The 27,735-nt window shown below is 49.7% G+C and overlaps 1 protein-coding gene across 2 annotated transcripts in view; it reads right to left on the bottom strand.

The window, feature by feature from the left end:
• itga11a (integrin, alpha 11a) overlaps window positions 1-27,735 on the bottom strand; it is a 197,126-nt gene that overhangs the window by 54,335 nt on the left and 115,056 nt on the right. The window contains exons 19-24 of one of the 2 annotated variants that reach the window (XM_072565257.1): window positions 24,052-24,137; window positions 22,490-22,631; window positions 20,838-20,936; window positions 16,560-16,636; window positions 10,005-10,094; window positions 8,351-8,441 (exon numbers count right to left, since the gene is read on the bottom strand). In XM_072565257.1, coding sequence (XP_072421358.1) covers window positions 8,351-8,441; window positions 10,005-10,094; window positions 16,560-16,636; window positions 20,838-20,936; window positions 22,490-22,631; window positions 24,052-24,137 — 585 coding nt within the window. The remainder of the gene's footprint in view (window positions 1-8,350; window positions 8,442-10,004; window positions 10,095-16,559; window positions 16,637-20,837; window positions 20,937-22,489; window positions 22,632-24,051; window positions 24,138-27,735) is intronic. The other variant, XM_072565258.1, reaches the window with a different exon arrangement.

Raw genomic sequence — 27,735 nt, 5'->3', positions numbered from 1 at the left:
TGCCTGGGACTTGCCGGAGGCCTGCCTTCCACCACTGCTGTTGCCTGAGGCCTGCCTCTACATCTGCTGCCTGGGACTTGATTTTGGGGCTGCCTGGGACTTGCCTTGGGGACCCTCCCCAACAGGTCTGCCCCCCACCGCTGCGACCGAGGGCCTACCTGGGACTCGCCTGAGGCCTGCCTCCACCTCTGTTGACACCTGAGGCAGGTCTCCACCGTCGCTGCCTGGGGCTCTCCCTGCGACCTCCCCCACTGCCGCTGCCAGAGGCCCGACTCCACCACCGGCAGCAGAGGATGGCGAGCCCGAAGGTCGCGGGGCCCAGCCGCACCTACGCCGGGGTAGCCGCTGCCTTAGGCTCGGCTGGCCCAGCCCCGGCTGCAAACCACACCCCCTTCAGGCACCTGACAAAACGCCTGGGGGTCAAGGCCTATCCCCACCCGAACATGAGCATCGAGGCCTGCAGCAAGGCCATGGCTAGTGTGGTCGGCCCACTGGCCATAGTCGCTGCGGCCCGGATGTACGGGAAGGCCGTGTTTTTCCTAAAGACCGAGCAGGCGGTCCACCTGGCCGTGGAGAGGGGGCTCGCTGTGGGCGGGACACATTTGCCCGTGGACCCTCTGGAGGTTACGGCCCAGAGGGTCGTGATCTCCAACGTCCCGCCCTTTATTGCCAGCGAGCTCCTTCTCCCCCACCTCACCACCTTGGGGGAGATCCGGTCAGGGATCCAGCCGCTCCTGCTCGGTCTGAAGGACCCCGCCCTCCGGCACATCTACTCCTTCCGACGCCAGGTGTTTATTTGCCTGGCCCGGGAGGAGGTCACGGAGGGCTCGTTTACCCTCCTCCACGAGGGCGCGGCCTACCGCGCCTTCTGGACGGCGGACGGCGTGCGGTGCCACCTGTGCCGCGAGGTGGGGCACATTAGAAGAAACTGCCCCACCCAGAAGGCCGCCCAGCCCTCGCCAACGGCTGACGGTGGTGCCGCCGCACCCACTCCCCCTCCCCCAAAGTCAACACCACAGGCCCCGGCACCGGAGCCTGAGCCGGAGGCTTCCGATCCTCCAGCCTCCGGCAGGGAGGGGGGTGAGCGTCCAGCCGGCCGGAAGGCGCTCAGAAAGGCGCGACGCGTCAGGCCCGCCCACGGGGAGACCACCCTATCCCCATCCCCGACACCCAGCCCACGACCTGCCCCGCCCCGGCACGACGATGCCCCTGCGGCCGTGCCAGCGTCACCCCGGCGCGGGAACCCTGACCCCCAAACCCCCGGACCCGTACCCGACCCTGACCCCACGGACCCCACGTCTACCCCCCGCCCCGATGGAGAAACCCCTGGGGCTGCGACGCCTGCCCCAGGCCCTGCAACACCTGGCCCCGGGGAGCCCGAGCCCGAGCCCGAGCCCGAGTCCCACCCTGGCACTAACCTGGGGGGGACCACCATTGCCCGACCTCCCGCAGCCACCGTGTCTCCGGGCCCCGGAGAGGAAACTGGGCCCCTGCCCCGCCCGCCGTCACCTGATAAACCAGGGGCGGGGCAGGAAGTGACACGGCTGACCCTCCCCACCCTGGCCACGCCCCCTGCCTTCCCCCAGCCAATCGTATTCCGGGAAAGGCTGGGGGGAGGGGCTTCAGGCCCCATGACCACCAAGGCGGGCGGGGAGGGGAAGGCCCATAAATCCCCCCCTGTCTCTCTGGGGAAGAGGGGCTGGCCCTTGGAGGGGAGAGACAGTCCTGCAGCGCGCCGGCGGCGCTGCCCCTCTCCAGGGGATGGACCCACCAACGATCCCGCACCGCGGCCTGACCTGCCCAACAACGACGACGAGGGCCGCGGTGCGGGCGTCGACAAAGGACCCTTTACTGGGTCGCCGAGCGGCGGAGGGGAGGTAGGTGTTATCCCCGCTCCTCCCTCCCAGACTGTTTTTCCGGGAGCCTTGGCCCTGGGGGACGATCTTTTCCTGGGGGATGACCTTTTCCCCGAGGAGCCAGGCGTCCCGGTGTCGGGAGGAGAGCGGGGCCCCGAGCCTCCGCCGCCCGACGACCCGAACTCGGGGCGTTCTGGGACGGGGTGCGCCGAGGAAGGTACCGCCGGTGACCCTGGGGGTGGGGTCGCCGGGGGTTCGAGGCCGGTTGGCGGCGCCGGACCAGCCCCCATCCTCTCGGTGGGGGAGGGGTCGGCGACCGAGGGCGACCTCCCGGAGGAGGGTTCGGGGTCGGTGGCGGACACCGGGGACGACGCGGACTCTGTCTGCAGTGATGTTTTTGAGTCCCAGGTGCCCCCCGCCGATCTCCCCCTCATCCCCCTCGAGGAACTCCGGGAATTTGTCGAGGAAACTCGAGGTCGCCGGGATAGAGCCCAACTGGCGCTCGACCGCTGGAGCTCTTTTGAGAAAGTTTATTGGTCGGCCCACGCTGCTCGCCAGGCGCCTGGGCTCGACGTCAACGAGCGAAAGCGAGTCAGGAACTTCCTGGGGGCACTCCTGGTGAGGGCGAGGGACTCCTGTGCCCCTCCCTCGTCCTCCCAGTAATTGTACTTGTTTTTTAACTGTACTGGTGGTGGTAGCACAATGCTTCCGACATGGAGACTACTATAGCCAGCCTCAACATCAACGGCAGCAGGGAGTCACAGCGCAGATTCCAGGCCCTCTCGGTCCTTCGGGACGGGAGGTATGCGGTGTGCTTCCTGCAAGAAACCCACACTACCCCGGGAGACGAAGCCACCTGGCTCCTGGAGTGGCGAGGGGGGGTCTACATGAGTCACCTCACCCGCAGATCTGGCGGGGTGGCTATCCTGTTGGCCCCGCATTTTCAGCCGGAGATCTTGGGGGTCAGGGAGCCGGTGCCAGGCCGTTTGCTTCACCTGACGGTTCGGCTGGGGGGCGCGGTGCTTCACTTGGTGAACGTATACGCTCCCCTGGCCGGGCCGAGGCAAGCGAGCTTCTTCGAAGAACTGTCCGCTCATCTGGCTTCCATCGACGAGAACCAGTGCGTCGTCCTCGGGGGAGATTTTAACTGCGTCCTCGAGGGCAGGGACCACGGCGGTGCCCGCACTGGCTGCGCGTCGGGGAAGAGGTTGGGGGACTTGGTCAAGTCCTTCGACCTGGTGGACGTCTGGCGGACTCTCCATCCCGACTCCATCGCCTTCACCTTCGTGAGGCCTGGGGTCGGAGCGTCCAGAATCGACCGCCTGTACGTTTCGCGGGCGTACGCCTCCTGTTTTCCGAAGGCCTCCACGCGGCAGGTGTCGTGCACGGACCATCACCTGGTGTGGGCGGAACTCCTTCCGTTCGGCGCCAGGCTCGGCTCCGCGTACTGGCACTTTAACAACCTGCTGCTGGAGGACGAGCGGTTCCGGGACTCGTTTCGTCGTTTCTGGGCCGGCTGGAGAAGGAAGCGGGGAAGCTTCCCCTCCCTGAGGCTATGGTGGGACGTGGGCAAGGCTCACGTCCGCGTCTTCTGTCAGGAGTACGCGAGGGGGTCGACCAAGAGGCGGAAATCCAGGATCGTGGAGTTGGAGAGGGAGATGCTCGACCTGGAGTCACGCCTCGGTCAGCCCGACGCGGACCCGGCCCTGCGCGGGGTGTACGAAGAGAAGAAGGCCGCGCTCCGGGACCTGCAGCTCGTCGGGGCTCGGGGCGCGTACGTGAGGTCGCGGATCCAGCTCCTGCAGGACCTGGACCGCGGCTCCCCCTTCTTCTACTCGCTGGAAAAAAGGCGCGGCACCCGTCAGCAGCTCCATGTGCTGCTGGCCGACGACGGGTCCCTCGTCTCGGATCCGGAGGGCGTCAGGGCCCACGTCCGAAACTATTACACGGCTCTGTTCTCTCCGGATCCGTCCAGCGAGGACGCTCGCAGAGTTCTGTGGGAGGACCTGCCGCAGCTCAGCCCGGAGGACGCCGGAAGGCTCGACGCTCCCGTCACTTTAGGGGAGCTGACCGGCGCCCTCGACCGGCTCTCGAGGGGCAAAACCCCGGGGCTGGACGGGCTGACTGTGGAGTTCTTCAGGGCGTTCTGGGACGTCCTGGGGAACGACTACGCACAGGTCCTGGGGGAGTGTCTAAATGCCGGACAGCTGCCCCTTTCTTGGCGCAGGGCGGTCATCGTCCTGCTGCCGAAGAAGGGGGACCTTCGTTCTTTGAAGAACTGGCGTCCGGTCTCCCTCCTCAGCACGGACTACAAAATCTTCGCCAGGGTGTTGTCTTCTCGCCTGGCTTCCGTGCTGGCCCACATGATTCACCCGGACCAGTCCTACACGGTCCCGGGCCGGAGGATACACGACAACGTCCACCTGGTCCGGGACCTGATCCATTTCTGTCGACGGGCTGGTCTGCCGAGCGCCTTCCTGTCTCTCGACCAGGAGAAGGCGTTCGACAGGGTCGATCACGAGTACCTGCTCGGGACTCTGCGAGCGTTCGGGTTCGGGACGCGGTTCGTCGCCCGGATCCGACTTTTGTACGCCGCCGCAGAGTGTCTGGTTAAAGTTAACGGGTCCCTGACGGCGCCCCTTCGCTTCGGGAGAGGAGTGCGTCAAGGCTGCCCCCTGTCCGGCCAGCTGTATTCCCTGTGCGTGGAGCCTTTCCTGCGCCTCTTGCGGAGGAGGTTGTCGGGGCTGGTTCTGCGCGGCGCGGGCACGGGGGTGGTCCTCTCGGCCTACGCCGACGACGTGCTCCTCACTTTCACCGACCCGGCTGACCTGGGGAGGATGCGCGAGTGCCAGGCCGTGTACTCTGCGGCGTCTTCCGCCAGGATCAACTGGGCCAAGTGTTCCGGACTACTGGTCGGCCCGTGGCGGGTGGACTCTCTGCCGGAGGAGTTACGGGGGTTCAGCTGGAGTACCACCCATCTCCTCTACCTGGGGGTCTACCTCAGCCCGGCTGAGGAATCCTGGCCGGCCAACTGGCAGGAGCTGGAGGCCAAAGTCTCGGCTCGCCTAGGCCGCTGGACAGGACTGCTCCGAGTGCTATCTTACAGGAGTCGAGTGCTGGTCATAAACCAGCTGGTGGCCGCCATGCTGTGGTACCGGCTGGTCACTTTGGTCCCTCCTCCTGGCTTTGTCGCTGACATCCAGAGAACGTTGGTCGACTTCTTCTGGGACAAGAAGATGCACTGGGTCGCCGCGCAGGTTCTGAGTCTCCCTATCGAGGAGGGCGGTCAGTCGCTGGTGTGCGTCCGCACCCAGGTCGCGACGTTCCGCCTTCAGACCTTGCGGCGATACCTTTACGTCGAGCCTCCTCCTAGGTGGTGCGCCCTGGCGACGTATTTTTTCCGCCAGGTGCGTAACCTCAACTACGACACGCAGCTCCTGTTCGTCGACCGTGACGGTTTGGAGGTCGCCCTCAAGGTGCTGCCTGTCTTTTACCAGGACCTGATCACTGTCTGGAACATGGTCGAATCGCGTCGCGCCTACCCTCCGGCTGGAGTAGCGGCTGTCGTCAGGGAGCCGTTGCTCAGGAATCCGCACATCCGTACTCGCGGGTTCGAGTGGCTGTCGGAGGGGAGGGCCGTGGCGGCGAGGGTGACCAGAGTCGGGGACGTGCTGGGTGCCGGGGGCCTGGGCTGGACGCTGCCGCAGGACATAGCTAGCAGGGCAGCGGTAGACGTCCGGTACGTGGCCACCGCCATCCGACGCCTTAAAACGGCGGTGCTCAGACCCGACGTAGTGCACCAGTTGGAGGACGCTCAGGTGTGATGTGGGATCCCGTCCGCGCTCACCCCGGCCCAGACGGAATTTCACATTGGCCCCAAGGTCCCGTACTTCCCGCGGGAGCCTGTGCCCCACAACCTGAGCCGCCTCCGGAATTTTAATTTTGTCCCTTTCAGGGATATAAAAAGGAAGGCCCTGTATCGACTGCTGCTGCACACCGTCCACCTCTTCTCCCTCATCCACCGTCCGGACACGCCTTGGCGTGCCCATTTGCCACCGGGCGGTGGGGATCCCCAGTGGAGGGCTCTCTACGCGGGAGTCCTCCCCCTTTCTCTCGGGGATCTGGGGTGGAGGGTGCTGCACGCAGCAGTCCCCTGCAACCGCAGATTGCGGTGGTTCACGGACTCCCAGCCCAACTGCTTGTTCTGTGGCGCCGTGGAGTCCGTGGACCATGTATATATTGGGTGTGGGCGTTTGCACTCCCTTTTTGATTTTCTTAAAAACCTTCTCCTCTGTTTCTGGCTGCACTTCAGTCCCACGCTCCTGATCTTCGGGCACCCGGTACGGAGGAGGGAGGGCAGGTCCGAGGACCTCCTCGTGGGTCTGCTCCTGGGCCTGGCCAAACTGGCCATCAACAGGTCCAGGCAGCGGGCCGTGGAGGGGGTCGTTAGGGCCGACTACCTGCCCCTCTTCCGGGGTTACGTTAGAGCCTGGGTGTCCTTGGAGAAGGAGCACGCGGTGTCCACCGACACCCTGGAGTCGTTCAGGGAGAGGTGGGCGCCGCAGGGAGTGGAGTGCATCATTTCTCCCTCCAACTCTATTTTGATTTGATCCCTACCCTCCCCTTCACTGTTTTGATCACATAGCATTGCCCTGTGGTTTGAAGGGCAGTGCTTGTCACTGGCCACTCGGGTGTCTTTCCTATCTTCCTGGTGGTGGAAATTGAATAAAGATTTGTGCACTTTGTGTCTTTCACTGTGTTTCACACCTGCGCACACACACACTATGGGTGCCGGGGAATAAAAATAAGCACTACCGCACTTAGGCGAAAAAAAAAAAAAATAAAGGGGCAGTACAAAGAGATCTGGGTGTTCTTGTACACCAGTCAATGAAGGCAAGCATGCAGGTACAGCAGGTAGTGAAGAAGGCTAATAGCATGCTGGCCTTCATTACAAGAGGGATTGAGTATAGAAGCAAAGGGGTATATTGGGTTTGGGCGTTTGCACTCCCTTTTTGATTTTCTTAAAAACCTCCTCCTCTGTTTCTGGCTGCACTTCAGTCCCACGCTCCTGATCTTCGGGCACCCGGTACGGAGGAGGGAGGGCAGGTCCGAGGACCTCCTCGTGGGTCTGCTCCTGGGCCTGGCCAAACTGGCCATCAACAGGTCGAGGCAGCGGGCCGTGGAGGGGGTCATTAGGGCCGACTACCTGCCCCTCTTCCGGGGTTACGTTAGAGCCCGGGTGTCCTTGGAGAAGGAGCACGCGGTGTCCACCAACACCCTGGAGCTGTTCAGGGAGAGGTGGGCGCCGCAGGGAATGGAGTGCATCATTTCTCCCTCCAACTCTATTTTGATTTAGTCCCTACCCTCCCCTTCACTGTTTTGATCACACAGCATTGCCCCTTGATGTGAAGGGCAGTGCTTGTCACTGGCCACTCGGGTGTTTTTCATATCTTCCTGGTGGTGGAAATTGAATAAAGATTGGTGCACTTTGTGTCTTTCACTGTGTCTTGCACCTACACACACACACCATGGGTGCAGGGGAAAAAATAAGCACTACCGCACTTAGGCGGTAGTGTGGGGGTTAAAAGAAAAAAAAAGAAAAAAAAAATAACCAGGAGATTTGATTGCCCTTTGATGTAAATGTAAAAAAAAATAGAAGCAAAGGGGTTCTTCTGCAGCTGTATAGGGCCCTGGTGAGATCACACCTGAAGTATTGTGTGCAGTTCTGGTCTTCAAATTTGAGGAAAGACATTCTGGCTATTGAGGGAGTGCAGCATAGGTTCATGAGGTCAATTCCTGGAATGGCGGGACTATCTTACGCTGAAAGACTGGAGCGACTGGGCTTGTATACCCTTGAGTTTCGAAGACTGAGAGGGGATATGATTGAGACATATAAGATTATTAAAAGATTGGACACTCTGGAGGCAGGAAACATGTTTCCGCTGATGGGTGAGTGCCGAATCAGAGGACACAGCTTAAAAATAAGAGGTAGACCATTTAGGACAGAGATGAGGAGAAACTTCTTCACCCAGAGAGTGGCGGCTGTGTGGAATGCTCTGCCCCAGAGGGCAGTGGAGGCCCAGTCTCTGGATTCATTTAAGAAAGAGTTGGATAGAGCTCTCAAGGATAGTGGAATCAAGGGTTATGGAGATAAGGCAGGAACTGGATACTGATTAAGGACGATCAGCCATGATCATATTGAATGGTGATGCAGGCTCGAAGGGCAGAATGGCCTACTCCTACACCTATTGTCTATTGTTTGATTGCTGCCCTCAAGCCCTGGAGTAGGTCTTGAACCCAGGACTTATAATGCCTAGAGTGCTGAGTGTATGGCCATTTGTGTCTGGCTTGAATATGATGCTGTCTGTAGTTGAACAACTGGATGACTGTGGAATTTTTCTCGAGCAAGATTTCAAACCTCTCAGTGAGCATGGGAGACAAATGCAGAGCAAACTGAGCTGTCAGAAAATAAGGGCAAACAGAAAGGACATTACCTTAAATGTGAAGTTAAAGGGAGGATCAAACTCTCCATTTGACTCCAACTCTTCCACTGATTTCACATCGTAGCGTTCTGGACTGGAATCCCTGTCACAAGAAAGTCAAATCATTAATTGTTCCAACTGAAACTTCTGGAAATAGAGAGAAAATCGCATACTGTGCTCAGTAAACTGCGGGAGTCAAAAGACCGCATAATAATGTCAGTGACAGATTTGTAGGAGATTCCCTCTCAATCTCAATCCTGATTCTTCCCACCAATCAGAAACAGTGCATTGAATCCAACCCTTCCACCAATCAGGTCCACCCCACTGAATCCAACCCTTCCACCAATCAGAAACAGTGCACTGAATCCAGGCCTTCCATCAATCAGATCTAGCTTTTGATCTAGTCTGTTTCTTTCAGGTTTATTTTAACATTTGGTTTTGTGGGATTTCCATTAAAATACAAAACCTAAATTGTACTGTGAACAGTCTAGAGTGGAAAACCACTAGATTAAAGGCTCTCTCACCACAAAATAATTTGCAGTCGTTTGCTTCAAATTAATTTTGATGTAGCATCCAATAACAGAGCATATTGCAAGCAGAAGGCTCGAGGGTGAATGGAGGGTAAGAGTTTCTCTGCATGTGCAGGCTGAGTTGTTAGACACTTGCCTTCGTTGGTCAGGACATTCAGTGTAGGAGTCAGGATGTCATGTTGCAGCTGTACACAGCATTGGTGAGGCCTGTTTTAGAATACTGCGTACAATTCTGGTCCCCTTTCTGTAGGAAGGATGTTGCTAAACCCCGAGAAGGTGCAGAAAAGATTTACAAAGATGTTGCTGGGACTGAAAGGTTTGAGCTGTAGATAGAGGCTGAATAGGCTGGGGCTTTTTTCCTTGGAGTGCTGGACACTGAGGGGTGACCTTATAGAACTTTATAAAATTATGGGGGACATGGATAGGGTAAATAGACAAAGTCTTTTTTTTTCTAAACTGGGGGAGTCCAAAACTGAAGATTTTTGGTTTAAGGTGATAGGGGAAAGATTTAAAAAGGAACCTGAGGAATAACTTTCCACACAGAGGGTGGTACGTGTATGGAATGAGCTGCAGGAAGAAGTGGTGGAGGCTGGTACAATTACAGCATTTAAAAGGCATCTGGATGGGGACATGAATAGGAAGAGTTTAGAGGGATATGGTCCAAGTACTGGCTAATGGCACCAGGTCAGATTGGGATATCTGGTCGGCATGGACAAGTTGGACTGAAGGATCTGTATCCATGCTGTACATCTCTGTGACTCTAAGTGTGATGCTGAGGTATGACAGCAACACCACTGGCAGGAGGCTGTAATTACACTGTGACAAGTTTACATCAGCTGTTCCCATTAAACAATAAAAAGGGCATTGGAGATTTTCAATGGAAAAAAATCTGACAAAAATGTCACAGCGTGAAGTAATTTCTTTCTGACAAATTGACTTGAATTTATTAAAGACTTTCTGAAGTTTAGGACAACAATCATTTGCACTCAAGGTAGTGCCTTTAATGCAGAATGAAGCTCCAATGTGTGTCACAGAAACAAAAATGGGGCATCCTATTGAGGGGTTTGAAAGGTTGAGCTGTTTTATTGGAGTATTGAGGGTGAAGAGAGGAGTCTGTAACTGAGACCAACTTGTACCTTGTGAGGAGGATATCTGCTTCATATTGCACAGGAACATACAGCTGATAGGTGTTGTCAGAAAGTGTTTCTTCTGCTTCTTCACTGTCACTGTAGGAAATTGATCAGTAGACATGAGCATTAGGTTACTGTGGTAACTAAATCTACATAATTGTTGCTACAAGAGGAAACAAGTTCAAGGTACAATACCTGACCTATTGGACACTTTACACAGGATTGGATGAGATATGTTGTATCAAACAGGTCATTTATCCCAACTAGTCCATGCTAGTGTTTATGCTCCATTCAAGCCTCATTCCCTTTCTCCAGGTTAAGGACCATTCGGCGCAGTCATTTTGGCGTGAGCGATTTGGCGTGAGTGATTTGTCACGAGCGATTTGGTGCAACCCATTTTGCCGCAGACCCATTTAGGCGCTGAACCATTTCGGCGCAGTTCATATTTATTCCTTTTCAGGCTTAGTTAAAAGCATTAATGAAAGCAATAAAAATAAAAATAATGTTTATTCTCTTCAGTAATAATGTTGAAAATAAAAAGAAATAAGTTAATTACGAAAAATCTAAAAGATGACGTTTATTCAAAATTATGGACAATCCCTCGTAAATACTCAATATCATTTCTCTCACTAAATCTTCTTACGAATGTTTTTATTCTAGCGTCTGCTTCCCTGAATTTCTTTAATTTCAACAGAATATCGTGCCATCCAGATAGCTTTAAAACATATTCTGTTAATGAATATAATGAAGAACAATTTTTACTAGCCAACAGCGGTAGCACCACCTGCAGAATTCTTATATTTGGCAATACATAAATATTGTTGTATGCTTTACTCCCAAATAGGTTATGAACAACATATGATAAATTATTTGAAATGGTTCTGGAAATACAGCCTGAATGCTGCCCTGATATTATCAACTGTGACTTGGAACTTGCAAATTTCAAAAGTTTACAGCAGCATTTTCCTTCTGCAGAAATCCGGGGGTGTTTTTCTCACCCGGCTCAAAATATGAGAAAACATTTTTAGATTAGATTACTTACAGTGTGGAAACAGGCCCTTCGGCCCAACAAGTCCACACCGACCCGCAACCCACCCATTCCCCTAACACTATGGGCAATTTAGCATGGCCAATTCACCTGACCTGCACATCTTTGGACTGTGGGAGGAAACCGGAGCACCCGGAGGAAACCCATGCAGACACGGGGGGAATGTGCAAACTCCACACAGTCAGTCGCCTGAGTCAGGAATTGAACTGGGTCTCTGCCGCTGTGAGGCAGCAGTGCTAACCACTGTGCCACCATGCCGCCCACTTCTTGCCAGTTCGGGACACTTGAGTAAGTATAACATTGACTCTGAGTTTTCTTTGAGAGCAAAAATGATAATTGATCTTGCATTTATTCCAATTGAAAACATTGATGAAGCGATTGAACATTTGGCTGATGCGCTTCCAGATGAACTGCAACCGCTGCTGGACTAGTTCGAGGATAACTATGTAGGTAGAAGATTACGCAGAGGGAATGGTGGGCTATTTCCAGTTGGAATGTGGAATTTATATGAAAGAACTTTAAACAATGAGGACAGAACAAACAATCATGCAGAAGCTGTCCACAGGAGATTACAATGCAAACTTGGAGTGGAACATCCAATTATTTGGAAATTTATGGACAGTTTACGAAAAGTTCAGAGGAGGGACATTTACTATGAGCATCTCGTAGCAGGGCATGATATTCCATTTAAATTAAAGAAATTCAGGGGGAAGCAGACGCTAGAATACAAACATTCGTAAGAAGATTTAGTGAGAGAAATGATATTGAGTATTTACAAGGGAGTACCCATAATTTTGAATAAACGTCATGTTTTAGATTTTTCGTAATTAACTTATTTCTTTTATTTTTTTTTCTTTTTAACATTTTTACTGAAGAGAATAAACATTATTTTTATTTTTATTGCTTTCATTAATGCTTTTAACTAAGCCTGAAAAGGAATAAATATCAGCTGCGCCGAAATAGTTCTGCGCCTAAATGGGTCTGCGGAAAAATGGGCTGTGCCAAACAGGCTGCACCAAATCGCTCGTGCCAAAATGGGCTGCGCCAAACAGGCCGCACCAAAATGGGCTGCGCCAAACAGGCCACGCCAAAATGGGCTGCGCCAAACAGGCCACGCCAAAATGGGCTGCGCCAAACAGGTCGCGCCAGATCGCTCACACCAAAATGGGCTGCGCCAAACAGGCCGCGCCAAATCGCTCGTGCCAAAATGGGCTGCGCCAAACAGGCCGCACCAAAATGGGCTGCGCCAAACAGGCCACGCCAAAATGGGCTGCGCCAAACAGGCCACGCCAAAATGGGCTGCGCCAAACAGGCCGCGCCAGATCGCTCACACCAAAATGGGCTGTGCCAAACAGGCCACGCCAAATCGCTCGTGCCAAAATGGGCTGCGCCAAACAGGCCGCACCAAAATGGGCTGCGCCAAACAGGCCACGCCAAAATGGGCTGCGCCAAACAGGCCGCGCCAGATCGCTCACACCAAAATGGGCTGCGCCAAACAGGCCGCGCCAAATCGCTCGCACCAAAATGGGCTGCGCCAAACAGGCCGTGCCAGATCACTCACACGAAAATGGGCTGCGCCAAACAGGCCGTGCCAGATCGCTCACACCAAATGGTCCCACTCGGCCTTTCTCCTTAATTGAATTAATCATTGAACCTTTGATTTCTTATTCTATCAAATACTTGTCTAACCTCTACGTAAATGTTCACTCCAGTCATTCCTTCAGCAACTCTCTGGCATTAACCTTGATTTTAACAAATTTAACAACCTCAAAGTTCCGAGGAAGGGTCACCAGACTCGAAACGTTAACTCTGATTTCACTCCACAGATGCTGCCAGACCTGTTGAGCTTTTTACAGCAATTTCTGTTTTGGATTCTGATTTACAACATCTGCAGTTCTTTCGTTGTTTATTTTCTCAACCTTAGCTGTCATTTTCTGCTTTGGCAGGATGTGGAATGGAGCATTTCTGTGAATGAGGTAAAGGAACGAGTTGTTGGTTTTTAGAGTATGAGGGTTCCCTTCAGAACGCCATGCTGGCCTGCTCTCCCGGCTTTTGGTATTGTGCTGCCTTCTCCACCTGCCCAGGCTCCTATTACCACAGCCTTATTCCAACTGGTGTCCTGCTCCAGACTCTCTGTCTTAACAATACAGCACAACATTGTGTCTATTCTCCAGATAATGGTTTCAGCTCACACCAAGGCAGTGTCACTGCATCAATTTGAAACCTGGCTCTTGTTCAAGCTGGAATCTCTTAATACCATTCTTTGCTTTTCATAAGGGAAGATGTTGGAGTCTTTTTCAAACTATCCCTCACGGTGTGGATAATGCTGGCTGGGCTAGTATTTATCATCCATCTATAGCTGCCCCTGAGAGGTGGTGGTGAGCTGCCTTCTTCATTCTCTACGGGCACTGTGCTGTTGGTAGATCCACAACACTGTTAGGCAAGAAATTCCAGGATTTTGACCCAGCAACAATGAAGGAATGGCGATATAGTTGCGATGGTAAGTGGCTTGGAGGGAAACTTGCAGGGGGTGCTGTTCCAATGTATCTGCTGCCCCTTGTCCTTCTAGATGGAAGTGGTTGTGAGTTTGGAAGGTGCTGCCTAAGGATCTTTGGTGAATTTCTGTAGTGCATCTCATAGATAGTACTCACTGCTGCTGCTGAGTGTCAGAGATGGAGGGAGTGGGTGTTTGTGGATGTGGTGCCAATCAAGCGTGTTGCTTTGTCCTGGATGGTGTCAAGTTTCTTGAGTGTTGTTGGAGCTGCACCCATCCAGGCAAGTTGGGAACATTTCAACGAACTTGTTTTTTTTTTCATTTTCATGGGATGATAGGGTCGCTGGCTGGTCCAGCATTTATTACCCATCCTAGAGGGCAGTTAAGAGTCAACCACACCGCGATGGGTTGGTGTCACATGTAATCCAGACCAAGTGAAGATGGCAGTTTTCTTCCCTAAAGGACATTAGTGAACCAGATGGGTTTTTTGACAGTCAACAAAGATTTCATGGTCAGCATTAGACTCTTAATTCCAGATTTTAAAAAATTATTCAAATTCCACAATCTATCATGGCAGGACTCAAACCCAGGTCCTCAGAACATTACTTGGGCCTCTGGATTAATAATCCGTTGACAATACCACTATTCCTTTGCCTCCACATGACTTGTGCTTTGTAGATGGTGGACAGTCTTTGAGGAGTCAGGAAGTGAGATACTTGCTGCAGTGTTCCTCGCCTGCTCCTGTAGCCATTGTGTTTATATGGGTCACCACCACCTTCTCAAGGGGCAAATAAAGATGGGCAATGAACTCTGACCCACCCAATGGTGCTGACAACCTGTGAAATCATTTTTAAAATGACAAAAGTAGATTATCTAGTCATCATCACATTGATAATGGAATTTTCTGTCTGCAAATTGGTTGCTGCATTTCCTAAAATGGTTAGACTTTACAGTAATTCATTGTCCTGTCAGTAATTTGAGATGACCCAAGGTTTTCATCAGCAAGTGAGGAAGCCCGTGTACTGAGAACTTCAATAGGTACAGAGTTTGGTCCTGGATGGTGTCAAGTTTGTTGAGTGTTGTTGGAGCTGAACCCATCCAGGCAACTGGGGAATATTCCATCACACTCATGATCTGTGCCTTGTTGATACTGGACAGGCTCTAGGAAGTCAGAAGGTGAGTTACTTGTTGCAGGATTCCTAATTTCTGGCCTGCTGTCATATAGCTGGTCCACTTTAGTTTCTGGTTAATGATAACCCCCAGGATGTTGATAGTGGGGGAAATTCAGTGATGCCACTGAATGTCAAGGGGTGGTAGTTAGATTCTCTCCTGCTGGAGATGGTTGTTGTCAGGCATTTGTGTGGCATGAATATTGGAATGGTTTTGTCATTGGATTAATCATTCAGAATACCCAGCTAATGTTCTAGGGACATGACATCCAGCCATGGCAGATGGTGAAATTTTAATTAAATAAGAATCTGGAGTTAAAACATGTCTAATGGCGACCATTGTCAACTCTCATTAATAAAAAAAAAACAACAGGTTCACCAATGTTCGTTTGGGGGAAGAAATCTGCCTTCCTTACCTGGTCTGACCTATGTGTGACTCCAGACCTCGAGCAATGTGTTTGACTCTCAGCAGACCTCTGGGTAATTGGCGATAATTGCTGAACTAGCCAGCGATGTCCATATTCCATGAACAAATTAAAGGAAAGGTCCAGGTTTAGCCTCCTTTCACTTTTACAAATCTCCACAAATCCTATATGTTTGATCACATTTTCCCTAATATCCCTCTGATAGCGAGTAAGAGGTGGAAAAGATTTGATCTGCATTTGTAATGAGGCTTTCCTGGTCTGAAGATGCCCCACAGCATTTGCAGCCAATGAGATAGTTTTTGAGGTGTGGTCACCATTGTCGAGAATTACTGACCCCAATTTGTGCAAAACAAGCTCCCATAAACAGCAATGTGATCAAGTTTGATCTTCCGTTCATAATGGTTGAGAAACAAATATTGGATCCGACAACAAGCAGGACTTTCCTATCAAAAAGTGATGTGGGATATTTTACTTGCATTGGAGTGAGCAGATGGTGCTCAAGTTTAATGTCTCATCTGAAGAACAGCAGCTTCAACACTGCAGCCCTTCCTCTGTGTTACTCTGGGAACGTCGGCCAGGAATAGGTGCTCTGAGTCTACTATTGGAGTTGAGTCCACAACTTTCTGACACAGAGAAAAGTCATCAGGAGGGTGATGGAACCCTCTTCGTTTGTCTGGATCTGCGCAGCTCTGACAAAACTTCAGACACTTAACACCACCCAGCACAAAACAGGCCACTTTATACACAGCCCATCCACCGATGTCAATACTCACACTGCCCTCAGTGCACGGTATCTGTACTGTCTACCATCTACAAGTTGCACTGTAGCAGAGACTCCATCTACAGCATCTCCTAAACCTGGGTCCTCTACCATTTTGCAAGTTCCCTCCAAGCAACTCTACATCTTGACTGTGTTCCACCACCATCTCAAGCTCAAAATTGTGAACACCCCCCGCTCCTCCCACCAAATCTTCCCTAACAGTATCTACACCACATAGACTACAGCAGTTCAAGAAGGCACCTTGCCACCACTTCCTCAAGGGAATATGGGCTGAATAATAAATGTTGGTTTAGCCAGCGGCACCCACATCCTGTGACTGTAAAAAAACAAAATAAAAAGCCAGGCCATGAGCAGAGGTACAAATAGAACAGTCTGCCAAAAGGCAGAGGCAAAGAGGAAGTGGATTGTCACTGTGAACTGGTGTTGCCAAGTATTCCTCAGTCATACAGTGTGTGTTTGGACAATCACTGATATATACAGGCCAGGGAATACTGGATGCAGATGGTCAAATATTTATGAGGTGTTGGAAGTTTTACAAGCGCTGCATCAAATCATATTTATAGAAAACTGAGCTTTCTTTAAAACATTGCTACAATAATAATACGAGTTCTAAACTGGCACTTCTTTTCTGGAGAGTGTATCACCTGCTGACAGTCAGGCTAATGTCCACATTGTCCAGGAAGATGAAGCGGCTGAATTCAAACTCCAAGCGAAAAGCCACCTAGGGAGATCAGAAAAAATATCAGCAGTTGCCAAGAGTTTGGAGCGAGGCAGCAGCAGAGATTGAACGCAGCAGCTGCCAGTGTCCCACGATGGACAAATACAGAGCATTGGTACATTACTCTGGCAGGAACACCTCTGCTACACCTCCTTACACTCAGTCATCAATCTTCCCTCACCACAGTTTCCAAAAGTAACTTTTTTTTTTGTTTAGTCTTCGGAAAGATTGGGTTGAATCATTAACTTTAAAGACCAGAAACAATCCAAGGCAACAGCACAGCTGAAGTCTATTCTGTAAAACAGCCAGAACACGCTGATGTAGCTCTGGGTTCCACAGTTAATTTGACTCCACTCTGGCACTCATTACCATTCTCGTTGCCACGCAGTCGCATTCTTAGCTGCTGATCATTTGAAATTAAATCCAGAAAAAAAATGACAGGGATTTGTTCATGCAGCTGAGTTTGTAAATCCTGAGAAGGCCTAAACCAATATTAATGGAAAATTCTGGTAACTCCACATGTGTGCAGGACCCCAATCATCTACTAGATATTGTTGTTGCGTATCCAACTGCTGCTAAATCAGCTTATCACCAGTTCCCTTGTTGTCCTTCCAATAGTGTTCCCTTCTTCCTAGAAGCCAATGACCCTTGCTGCTTATTCAGTCTATGGTTGTGACCATCTCATTTCACCTCAGTTTCCTTTCCTTTTTCACGCCTTTGTCACCTCCAGAATAAATTTTCCAAAAACCTTCACTCAGTCTTTTCTCCCAAACTCCAACTGAACTGTTTCCAACACCAACAGAACTCCACCATTGCTTTCTGTGCCACTCCTCACCCTCCAGCCAGTAATGACCCAAGACTCATTTTTGCCAACTTCAGAATCTTTATTCCAGTTCACAAGCTCCTCCAAGCTCTTTCTCCACTCTATCCCTGGAATTTTCTCCAGCTCTATGCCCCAGGTCTTTATACTCTAGTTGACTGTGCGCACTGTCTGTGCTGCACCCAGCCACCCTCACCATCCGGAACTCTTCCTACATACTCCCTAGTTTGTGACATCTCTTTCACTTGTACAAACCTTCACAAATCTGACATTTTTGATCACACTTTTCCTAATATCCCTCTGACCCCTGTCCTTCAGAAAAGTGACTGATGAATTTCTAGATGTTAAAGACACCAGCAGATATGGGGGTAGTGAGGGAAAATCTTGTTGATGTAGAAGGTCAGCCATGATCTACTTGGGTGATAATGCAGCTTTAGGGGTCTCGCCCTATTTCCTGGATTCTTATAATCCATCTTTTTCTAAACAAAAACTTATTCCTGGGGTGTGGGTGTAGCTGGCTAGGCCAGCAGTTATTGTCCAGAGAACAGTCAAGAGTCACCAGTTATTGGTCTACATTCACACGTCAGCCAGGCTGGAGAAGGCCAGCAGATTTCCTTCACTAAAAGATGTAGGGGAACCAAACAGGGTTTAATTTACAATAATTGACAGTGGTCACATGATTGCCATTAGGCTAGCTTCTCAGTTTCAGATTTTTATTCAATTGAATTCAAAATGAAACATCTCAGGTACCAATCTGGTGAGCGTAACCAATCTAGCCAACACCACATTCAACACAGAGACATCCCCGGGGAATGGGGGAGGGGTGGTGACAGAGGGCTGGTGGTGAAGCAGGTGTTGGTTTGTAAGATCAGAATTACGCAGCAGAGAGGGAAACCACTCGCATACATTGTGGGGCAGCCCCTTTTTTAATACCATCTAAACCTTGGAATTCACTTCCTAAAGGAGCCAGATAGAGTTATAGAGTCATACAGCCCTGCAACAGAGCCTTCACTCCAACTCCTCCACGCCAATCAGACATCCCAATCTGACCTAGTCCCATTACCAGCATTTGGCCCATATCCCTCTAAACCCCTTCTTTTCACATACCCATGCAGATGCCTTTCAAATGCTGTAATTATACCAGCCTCTACCATTTCCTCTGGCAGCTCATCCCATACACGCACCACCCTCTGCATTGAAAGGTTACCCCTCAGTACTTTTAAAATCTTTCCCCTCTCACCTTAAACCGATGCCATCTAGTTTTGGAGTCCTGGGGAAAACACTTTGGCTATTCACCTTAACCATACCGTTTATGATTTTATAAACCTCTATAAGGGCACTCATCAGCCTCCCACACTCCAGGGAAAATAGCCCCAGTCTATTCATCTTCTCCCTATAGATCAAACCCACCAGTTTCAACAACATCCTTGTAAATATTTTCTGCACCCTCTCAAGTTTAACAACATCCTTTCTACAGAAGGGGAACCAGAACTGCACACAATATTCCAAAAGTGGCCTCGTCAATGTCCTGTTCAGCTGCAACATGATGTCCCAACTCCTACACTCAATGTTCTGACCAATGAATGCAGGTGTGCCAAACACGTTCTTCATCACCCTGTCCACCTGCGATTCCGTTTTCAAGGAACTATGCACCAGCACCCCTCAGTCTCTTTGTTCAGCAACACTCCCCAGGGCCCTATCATTAACTGTGAAGTCCTGCCCTGGTTTACCATATCAAAATGCAACATCTCTCATTTGCCACATATACTCAAATAATAGTCAATCTCATGTAAAAGTTGACTCCCTACTTTTGACCAAAAAATCTGTCATTTTCCATATATCTCATGTAAAAGTCAACCCTTGTTCTTCACGAGTAAATATCTATGAGTCAGTCTACTGGTCATCCTGCTCCACTGCAGGGTTTCAGAATTACCATAATTCTTTGTTTTCTTTATTCGTTCAGAGATCAATTGGATTTTTGCTATTGCTATGGTATGAATTTTGATGAGCAGGAATTTCAACCACTGAAAAGTAATATCCATGTAATAGTCAACCCCACAAAATTAACCTTAAAAAATAGTCAAAAAGGTTCAACAAATCTCAAGTGTATATGGTATCTAAATTAAACGCCATCTGCCAGTCCTTGGCCCATTGGTTCATCATTGGTTCCGTTGTACTCTGAGATAATCTCCTTCACTGTCAATTACACCACCAATTTTGGTGTCACCTGAAAACTTTCTAACCATACCTCCCATATTCACATCCAAATCATTTATATAAAGCAGTGCAAAGCAGTGGACCCAGCACTGATGCTAGTGACACACCACTGGTCTCAGGACTCCATTCCGAAAAACAATTCTCCACTACCACCCTACTTCAAGCCAACTTTTTATCCAGTTGGCTAGCTCTCCCTCGATCCCATGTGATCCAACCTTACGAATGAGTCTACCATGCAGAACCTTGTACATATAGACAGTGTCTACCACTCTGGCTTCACTTATCTTCTTGGTCACCTCTTCAAAAAGCTCAATCAAGTTAGTGAGACATAATTTTCCACGCACAAAGCCATGCTGACTCTCCGTAATCAGTCCTTGCCTCTCCAAATGCAAGTAAATCCTATCCCTCAGGATTCCCTGCAACAACTTACCCACCAGTGACATAAGGGTCACCGATCTATCGCTCCCTGGCTTTTCCTTACAGCTTTTCTTAAATAATGGCATCACATCAGCCAATCTAAGACCATTAACCACCACTTTCTCAAAGATAATTAGGAACAGATGACAAACGGGATGGCCACATTCCGGGAAGAAATTTTTTAAAAATACTTTAAACCTCTCTCTTGTACGGTGATCAATTCAAACCGATGCTTTTATCGTCATCAACAACGAGAAACAAATTTCCCCAGTTTATCTTCTGAGAATATCTCATTGCTGTCAATCTCCATTAGCTTTTCCCTTAATGTATTTTTGTCTCATGACAAGACTCCAATCCCCCCTCATAACTTTATCATCATAGCACATCATTTTACAGTTAAATCTTAGGAGTGTGAGCATCAATGGTAAGGCTGGTCTTTCGTCAGCTGACCCTACCTGCCCCGAGAAGGTGGACACAGACTGCCTTCCTGAACCACGGGTACCAGTGGGCAACAAAGTGGCTTGTGAGGCCGAGTCGGAGGGCAGTTAAAAGTCATGCCCTCCTTTCCATGTCCTTGACATACTTTGTAAAATGAGGAGACTGAAGGTTGGAAAGCAAGTTCTAGTACCAGTCTAACTTGTATACTCCTCGATATCTCTTTGCTTATAAAACCCAGGGACCCATATTGTGTGAGTCCAGAATTGGATTAAAACATATTGATCACATACTTCTGAAATAAATAATTGTTACCTTGGACTGGGACCTGAACACCGGGTACGCGACAGTGCATACTTTGCTGTTAGGCCACCTTGCCAAATTGTTGCAATCGATTCTCACCTCAGTATCATCCTGCAATAAGACAGGGACAGTGACCATCAATGTTCCTGTCTCAGTGAAGAGTATCACTTGGATGAGATATCTCTGGATGGAAATTAAGAGCACAACTGCACTCCATAATAGTTGCTAAACCCAAGAAATCGAGGGGAGATGGTATGTGGAGAAGGGTCTAATGAAACAATGAATGAAAATCTTTATTTGTATAACAGGTGGAAAGCAGCAACAACTTCTTTCACTTTTTCTTCTTGGTTTTAAGTGTATAATTGCAGTATGAAATGCAGAAGTGGGAGGTGAAATAGGTTGGGAGCAGCCTCATGTGGAACACAAACAACAGCACAGAGGAGTTGGGCAGAATGGCCTGTTTCAGTGCTGTACATCTGGTCTGACTCAGTGTCTGTGACTTATAAAACTTGCAGCTGGTCCATAACTGCACTTTGGCCACAACACTATGGTCTTTCTGTCAGTCATGTCCGGACACTACAAACATTACAAGTCACAAACACAGTCTCTATACACTCCCACCCACCCACACACCCACCCACACACACACACAGACGAACACACACACACACAGGAAATACCAGCAAGCAATGTAACTGTTAACCTTCCCCTAACCACTTCCGTAGAAAACATATCAGACAACAATCAACAAGGCGCAATTGAAACTGCTCAGTAATTGGCAGGGACGTTTTAATAAAAAGCACTAAAAGTATTTGGTCAAATTCTTTCTGTGTGCTCTGAATATAATGGCCATGTAACGTTCTCATTAGCGAAGGGGATAGGGCTGTGGCTGATGAGGGGCAGGTAGTGGGGGTAGGTGGTGGCAATTTAGGTGTCACCTGGGGAACAGTTCTGGATGTGCTGATCCAGTGTCAGTGACTCCTGGCTTGGTCAGTGGCTGACCTCAGCAGAGTAAAGTCTCAGTAACTTCAATAACTGCTCAGCGTAAGACATCTGGACACCATGGAAGGGAATCCCAATGAATATGTCTCAAGGTTGGGTTGTTAAGTATATTCAAGGCTGCGATAGGCAGGTTTTTTTTAATCAGGAAGGGACTCAAGGGTTATGAGGAAAAGGCAGGAAAATGGAGGTAGGTGAGTTTTATCAGATCAGCCATGATCTCATTGAATGGCGAGCAGACTCGATGGGCTGAACGGTTTTATAGAGGGGTTCACCTATCCAGTGAGAGATTTTTAAAAGAGAAATTGTCATGAATGGAGACTGAAATATAATTTTATGCTGTTTCAGCTCCACAACAATCTGATTGGGAAATAAATTCATTCCTATTAGGTCATATTGACTGTATTCAAATGTGCACCATACTCATGCCAAGTCTAATCATGACTAAGCTCCTGGGTTCTGAGGCATTACGTTTTTGCTGTAATAGCAAGATACCAACAAGCCTTAGAGTCAGAATTCTGTGGCTGTTGTACAATGAGCACAGGGCATTGTGATTGTGTGACTGGGGGTAGTGGGGAGTCCCATTTTGGGCTGATTTTGCCACAGTTTGACAGCACCAATTGGGAAGGTCAGGGTGCACCGCGTTTCCACAGAGGACCTCTTACCTTATGTATGAGTGTTGCAAACTGCAGGTTCCCAGAGAAGGAGACATTGAGCATGGTACCGTATGAGTTCTCCTGCTTGTTTTCCAGCCAGGCATCCACAGAGATTCTCCTCCTTGTGTTTTCGACAATGAAGGGGAATTGGCTGAAAGACAGGGAGGGGCTTGTTTGGGTGCCAGATCACATTAGCTGTGTTTTATGAGACGTTTGTAACAAGTCACAGGTGAATTGATTCTCACCACGGCACACTCACCATTCCTGACCAATATGTGACCTGTGCTGACAATATTCAGAGTACCAGATAATCATCAGAACTACTCTTTCTCTGTTAAATTTCTGATTAAACATTGCCTGAGCCCCAGCCCAGTTTCACAGGCTGCCCTCACAATTTAAAGGGAGCGACTCCATCTGGGAAATTCTTATTGAGGTCACTGGCTGAATGCACCACCTGCTATTCCTTGAGACACAACCCTGTGAGGGGGCAGAGAGAAGGGGGCAGGGAGACAGAGAGAGAGGGGGAGAGAAAGAGAGAAGAGAGGGGATAGAGAGAGAGAGGGGACAGAGAGAGAGGGACACAGAGAGGAGACAGAGAGACAGGGAGACAGAGATAGAGAGGGCAAAGAGAAAGAGGGGGTGACAGAGAGAGAGGGGAGACAGAGAGAGGGGGGGATAGAGAGTGAGAGGGGACAGAGAGGGAGAGAGAAAGGGGACAGAGGGGGAGAGAGGATAGAGAGAGAGGATAAAGACAGAGCACACAGAGAGAGAACAGAGAGAGGTGGTTTAGAGAGAGAGAAAGAAGATAGAGAGGAGAGAGACAGAGAGAGAGGAGAGAGACAGAGGAGAGAGAGGATAAAGAGAGACCAGGGAAAGGAAAAAGGAGAAGGAGGACAGAGAGAGAGCAAAAGAGACAGTGTGGAGAGTGAGTCGGGCCAGGCCAGTCTGTCAGCTGATTAACTGTGCTGTGATGCTAATGCTAAGACAGTTAACCTCACTTTCCTTCTTCTCCTCAGGACGGGCCAATACAAGCCAGGGTCCTCATTCTGACCTGTGACCCCTGCTGTATACAAGAGGTGAGCACAGGGTCAGGCTCCCACAGGGAATCGCTAATCCATCCCCATAATCCTGGTTTATACATTAAGAATGGTCACTGGGCAGTACTGGGGGCCACTGGATGGAGCAGATCATAGAATCATAGAATCCCTACAGTGTGGAAGCAGGCTATTCAGCCCATCGAGTCCATATGACCCTCCAAAAAGCATCCTACCCAGTCACATTCTCGTACCCAATCCCTGTAGCCCTGCAACTCCCATGGCTAACCCACATAGCCTGCACATCCCTGGATGCTATGGCCAATCCAGCTAACCTGCACAGCTATGGACTGTGGGAGGAAACCGGAGTACCCGGAGGAAACCCATGCAGACAAGGGGAGAATATGCAAACTCCATACAGATATCAACACCTCTAGCATTGGAAAGAAAGTGAGGGGAAGAAATTATAAGTGAGTGGGTTCCAATGGAAACACATGATTGGCTCATTGTCATTTCGAGCCGTTACTGGTCACTCACCTGGAACCAGAAATATCAGCACGCGCGCGGAGCCCCAGATCAGGAACACAATGTTCATCTTCACCACAATCGCTCCAGAAACCGAGCTGCATTGGAATCAAGAAATATCAATAAGCCAGGCCATTCTCCCTGTATGCATGATGTGCTTCATTAGTAGAAGGAGCAGCCCACTCCGAACAGAATGATTACACTCAACTTTTCCCCTGAACTGCAATCAAACTCGAAAGGGTAAAGGGATATGGTGCGCAAATTCATTAGGTTCTATTTAACTCTTGCCCCTCCACTATAAACACACTAATAGCGATTTTTGAGAAGATTTGTAGCTCAGGTTGATGATATGGATGAAAGTTAGCTCGCTGGGCTGCAAGGCTTATTTTCAGATGTTTCGTCACCATGAGATTCTCTGGTGAAGCGCTGGTGGTATGTCCTGCCTCTCTATTTATAGGTCTTTGTTTCTTAAGGTGGGTGATGTCATTTCCAGTTCTTTTTTTCTGGGGAAGGTAGATGGGATCTAAATCGATGTGTTTATTGATGGAGTTCAGGTTAGAATGCCAAGCCTCTAGCAGAAGAAAAATACCTACAAAACTTTTTCAAGAAAAGTGGGTACTCAATAAACACGATCCACCGATTCCTCACACATATCACCAGCACTTCACCGGAGAATCTCACTGATGATGTTACCTAGTCATGGTGACGAAACATCTGAAAACAAACCTTCCAGCTCAGCGAGCTAACTTTCATCCAGATTTCAGATTACTTACAGTGTGGAAACAGGCCCTTCGGCCCAATAAGTCCACACCGACCTGCCGAAGCGCAATCCACCCAGACCCATTCCCCTACATTTACCCCTTCACCTAACCTACGGGCAATTTAGCATGGCCAATTCACCTAACCTACACATTTTTGGACTGTGGGAGGAAACCGGAGCACCCGGAGGAAACCCATGCAGACACGGGGAGAATGTGCAAACTCCACACAGTCAGTTGCCTGAGGCGGGAATTGAACCCGGGTCTTCTGGCGCTGTGAGGCAGCAGTGCTAACCACTGAGCCACCGTGCCGCCCACTATAAACACGCTATCCTAGTGCTCCCTTGTCTCAGGCAAGTGGGACTTGAATCTAGGCCTCTTGGCTTACAAGTAGGAACACTACCATTGTGCCACAGGATTCCCCCTCACTGTTTCTGGGATAGTACAACTGCAAAATGGCTGCCATACGTGCACAATTTATAAGGGATTTGGTACCACGAGGAATAATACAGTGCAGTGAGGGTATTCCCCACAGTGCGCCAAGGCTTTGCAAAGAGGTGTTAAAGTCTTGTACAAATCCAAGAATTATGTAGTAACTAACATCAGCTTAACTCAGCGCAAACTGGGATCAGTTTGGGGAATTTTCCAGTCTGCACATCACCACTCCACACCACAGGGTGCTTGCAAACACTGATCTAACAACAGAGTGATTAAAGACCACATAGCTCCTGTCAGCATGTGAGTGTAGAACTGCAGTCTGGAGCTGGGGTTGGGGAGGGTGCTGGGTTGGGGGTGGGGGAAGGCTGGAGGAATTGTGGGGATGGGAGTGAAGGGGTGGGGAGTGGTGGTGAGGGGGTGGGATGAAGAGTTGGACATTTGCCTGCCTCAATGACTCCAGCCTCATTCACTCTGAAACCCAGCGGATTCAGGCACCTGACTCTCACATTCAGCAGACAGTCAAGTGCCTGAGGTGTTCTGGAGTTCAGCCCAGCCAAAGCCGGGTTTGGAGTGGGGGGCTTGTAAGGATGGGGGCAATGGGGTTGGGGTGGGGGATGTGGGAATGTGGGGATGGGGTATGCGGGGACAAGGGTGAACCACCTACTGAAAGGTTGGGATGCTGATTTCCAGAATAATTTCCCAGCGTTGGGGTCATTCTGTAAATGTCTTCGCTCCTTGAGTTAATCAGAGATAATTCAGCTCTTCTTCTATGAGTGAGTGACATGTTGATGTTTGCCGATGGGATAAATGTTTAGGGTTAAACTGTCACTGGCCTTTCCCTACAGATGGACTCGGGAGTTTTCTGCTGAGCTGCAATGCTGAATTAACAAGCCATAGTGTCTGCCTTGTTGGATTGTACAACTTGTAAACAAAGAGGAGCACAGCTCCCTTCTGTTGGCATTGCAGACTAAACCTCCAAATTCTCCAACCTATATCCAACTCATCTGCGTTTGTGATGTTGGTTAAGGAATAAATATTTGCAGGATAGTCCCACTACCCAAATAACTCCCCTGCTCTTCATTGGGATCATCTCAAGGGTTGTTTTACATCCACATGAACAATGACATCAAGAGTAGGCCATTCAGCTTATTCCAGATGAAGAGCTTATGCTCAAAACATTGACTCTCCTGCTCCTCAGACACTGCCTGACCTGTTGTGCTTTTCCAGCACCACACTCTCCAGCATTTGTTGTCCTCACTTTCACCCATTCAGCCCATCAAACTGTCCCCACTTTTCAACAGGATCATGGCTGATGAAACACTTCAGTGCCATTTATCCACCCATTCCCATAACCCTGTACCCCACTGGTCACCAGATACCTGCCAATCTCCACCTTACACAGACTGAAAGACTGAGCCTCCTTTGCGGTAGAAAATTGCAAAGATTCGCAACCTTCTGAGTAAAAACGTTTCCCCACATTTTAGACCGAAATCTGCATTCCCCCTTATTTTTAAATTGTATCCTCTGGCTTGAGACTAGCCGAATGGAGGAGATAGGAGAAAGTGAGGACTGCAGATGTTGGAGATCAGAGTCGAGAGTGTGTGGTGCTGGAAAAGCACAGCAGGTCAGGCAGCATCTCCTGCTCCTTGCATGCTGGCTGACTGACTGCGCTTTTCTAGCACCACACTCTCGACCAGAGGAGATATCTGACCTGCAGCAACCCTGTCTCATCCCTGTCAATATATTGTAAGTTTCAATGAGTTTCATCTCTCATTCTTTGAAACTCTAGTGAATACAGGCCCAGTTTGACCAATCTCTCTTGATAGGACAGTCCCACCATCCTAGGAACAAGTCTGGTGAATTTTCATCGCACTCCCTCTATGGCATTAATATCCTTCTTGAAATAAGACCAAAACAGTATACAGTGCTCCAAGTGTGGTCTAACTAAGGTCCGATACAAGCCTTCACTCCTATACTCTTGCCATTAGGGTAACATTCCATTAGCTCTCCTTATAGCTTGCTGTACCTTCGTGTTAGCCTTCAGTGAATTATCAACAAGGACACAGAGGTCTCTTTGTATGTAAGCCTCCTCCCATTTAAGAAATAGTCTGCCCAGTTGTTTCTCCTGCAGTCTGATAGAAGCAGGGTTTAATTTCTCAGCCACGAGACAGCACCTTTGACAGTGCAATGCTCCCTCGGTTCCTCACTGGAATACTGACGATCAGTTTTAATGTGCTCAAACACACAAGGCCTGAACCCAGGACCAGGAGGTTCAGAGACAAGGGTTCTACCGACTGTGCCATAGCCGATACGTGCCATAATTAGCTGGCTTGGCTGTAGTCACTGAGCTGCCAGCAACACAGACCCCATGTTGAACTCCGTGAATATTAGTCAACACTGAGTTTTAAAGTTTTACATACATGCATTCATTATCGACTCGCATTTATTCTCAATTAAAAATAAATATTTTCAAGGCATGATGTTACCAGCAAACCTGAAA

The sequence above is a fragment of the Chiloscyllium punctatum genome, chromosome 48 (genome assembly GCF_047496795.1).
Source record: "Chiloscyllium punctatum isolate Juve2018m chromosome 48, sChiPun1.3, whole genome shotgun sequence".
NCBI classification, from domain to species: Eukaryota; Metazoa; Chordata; class Chondrichthyes; order Orectolobiformes; family Hemiscylliidae; genus Chiloscyllium; species Chiloscyllium punctatum.
This window is presented reverse-complemented; position numbering and strand designations above follow the sequence as displayed.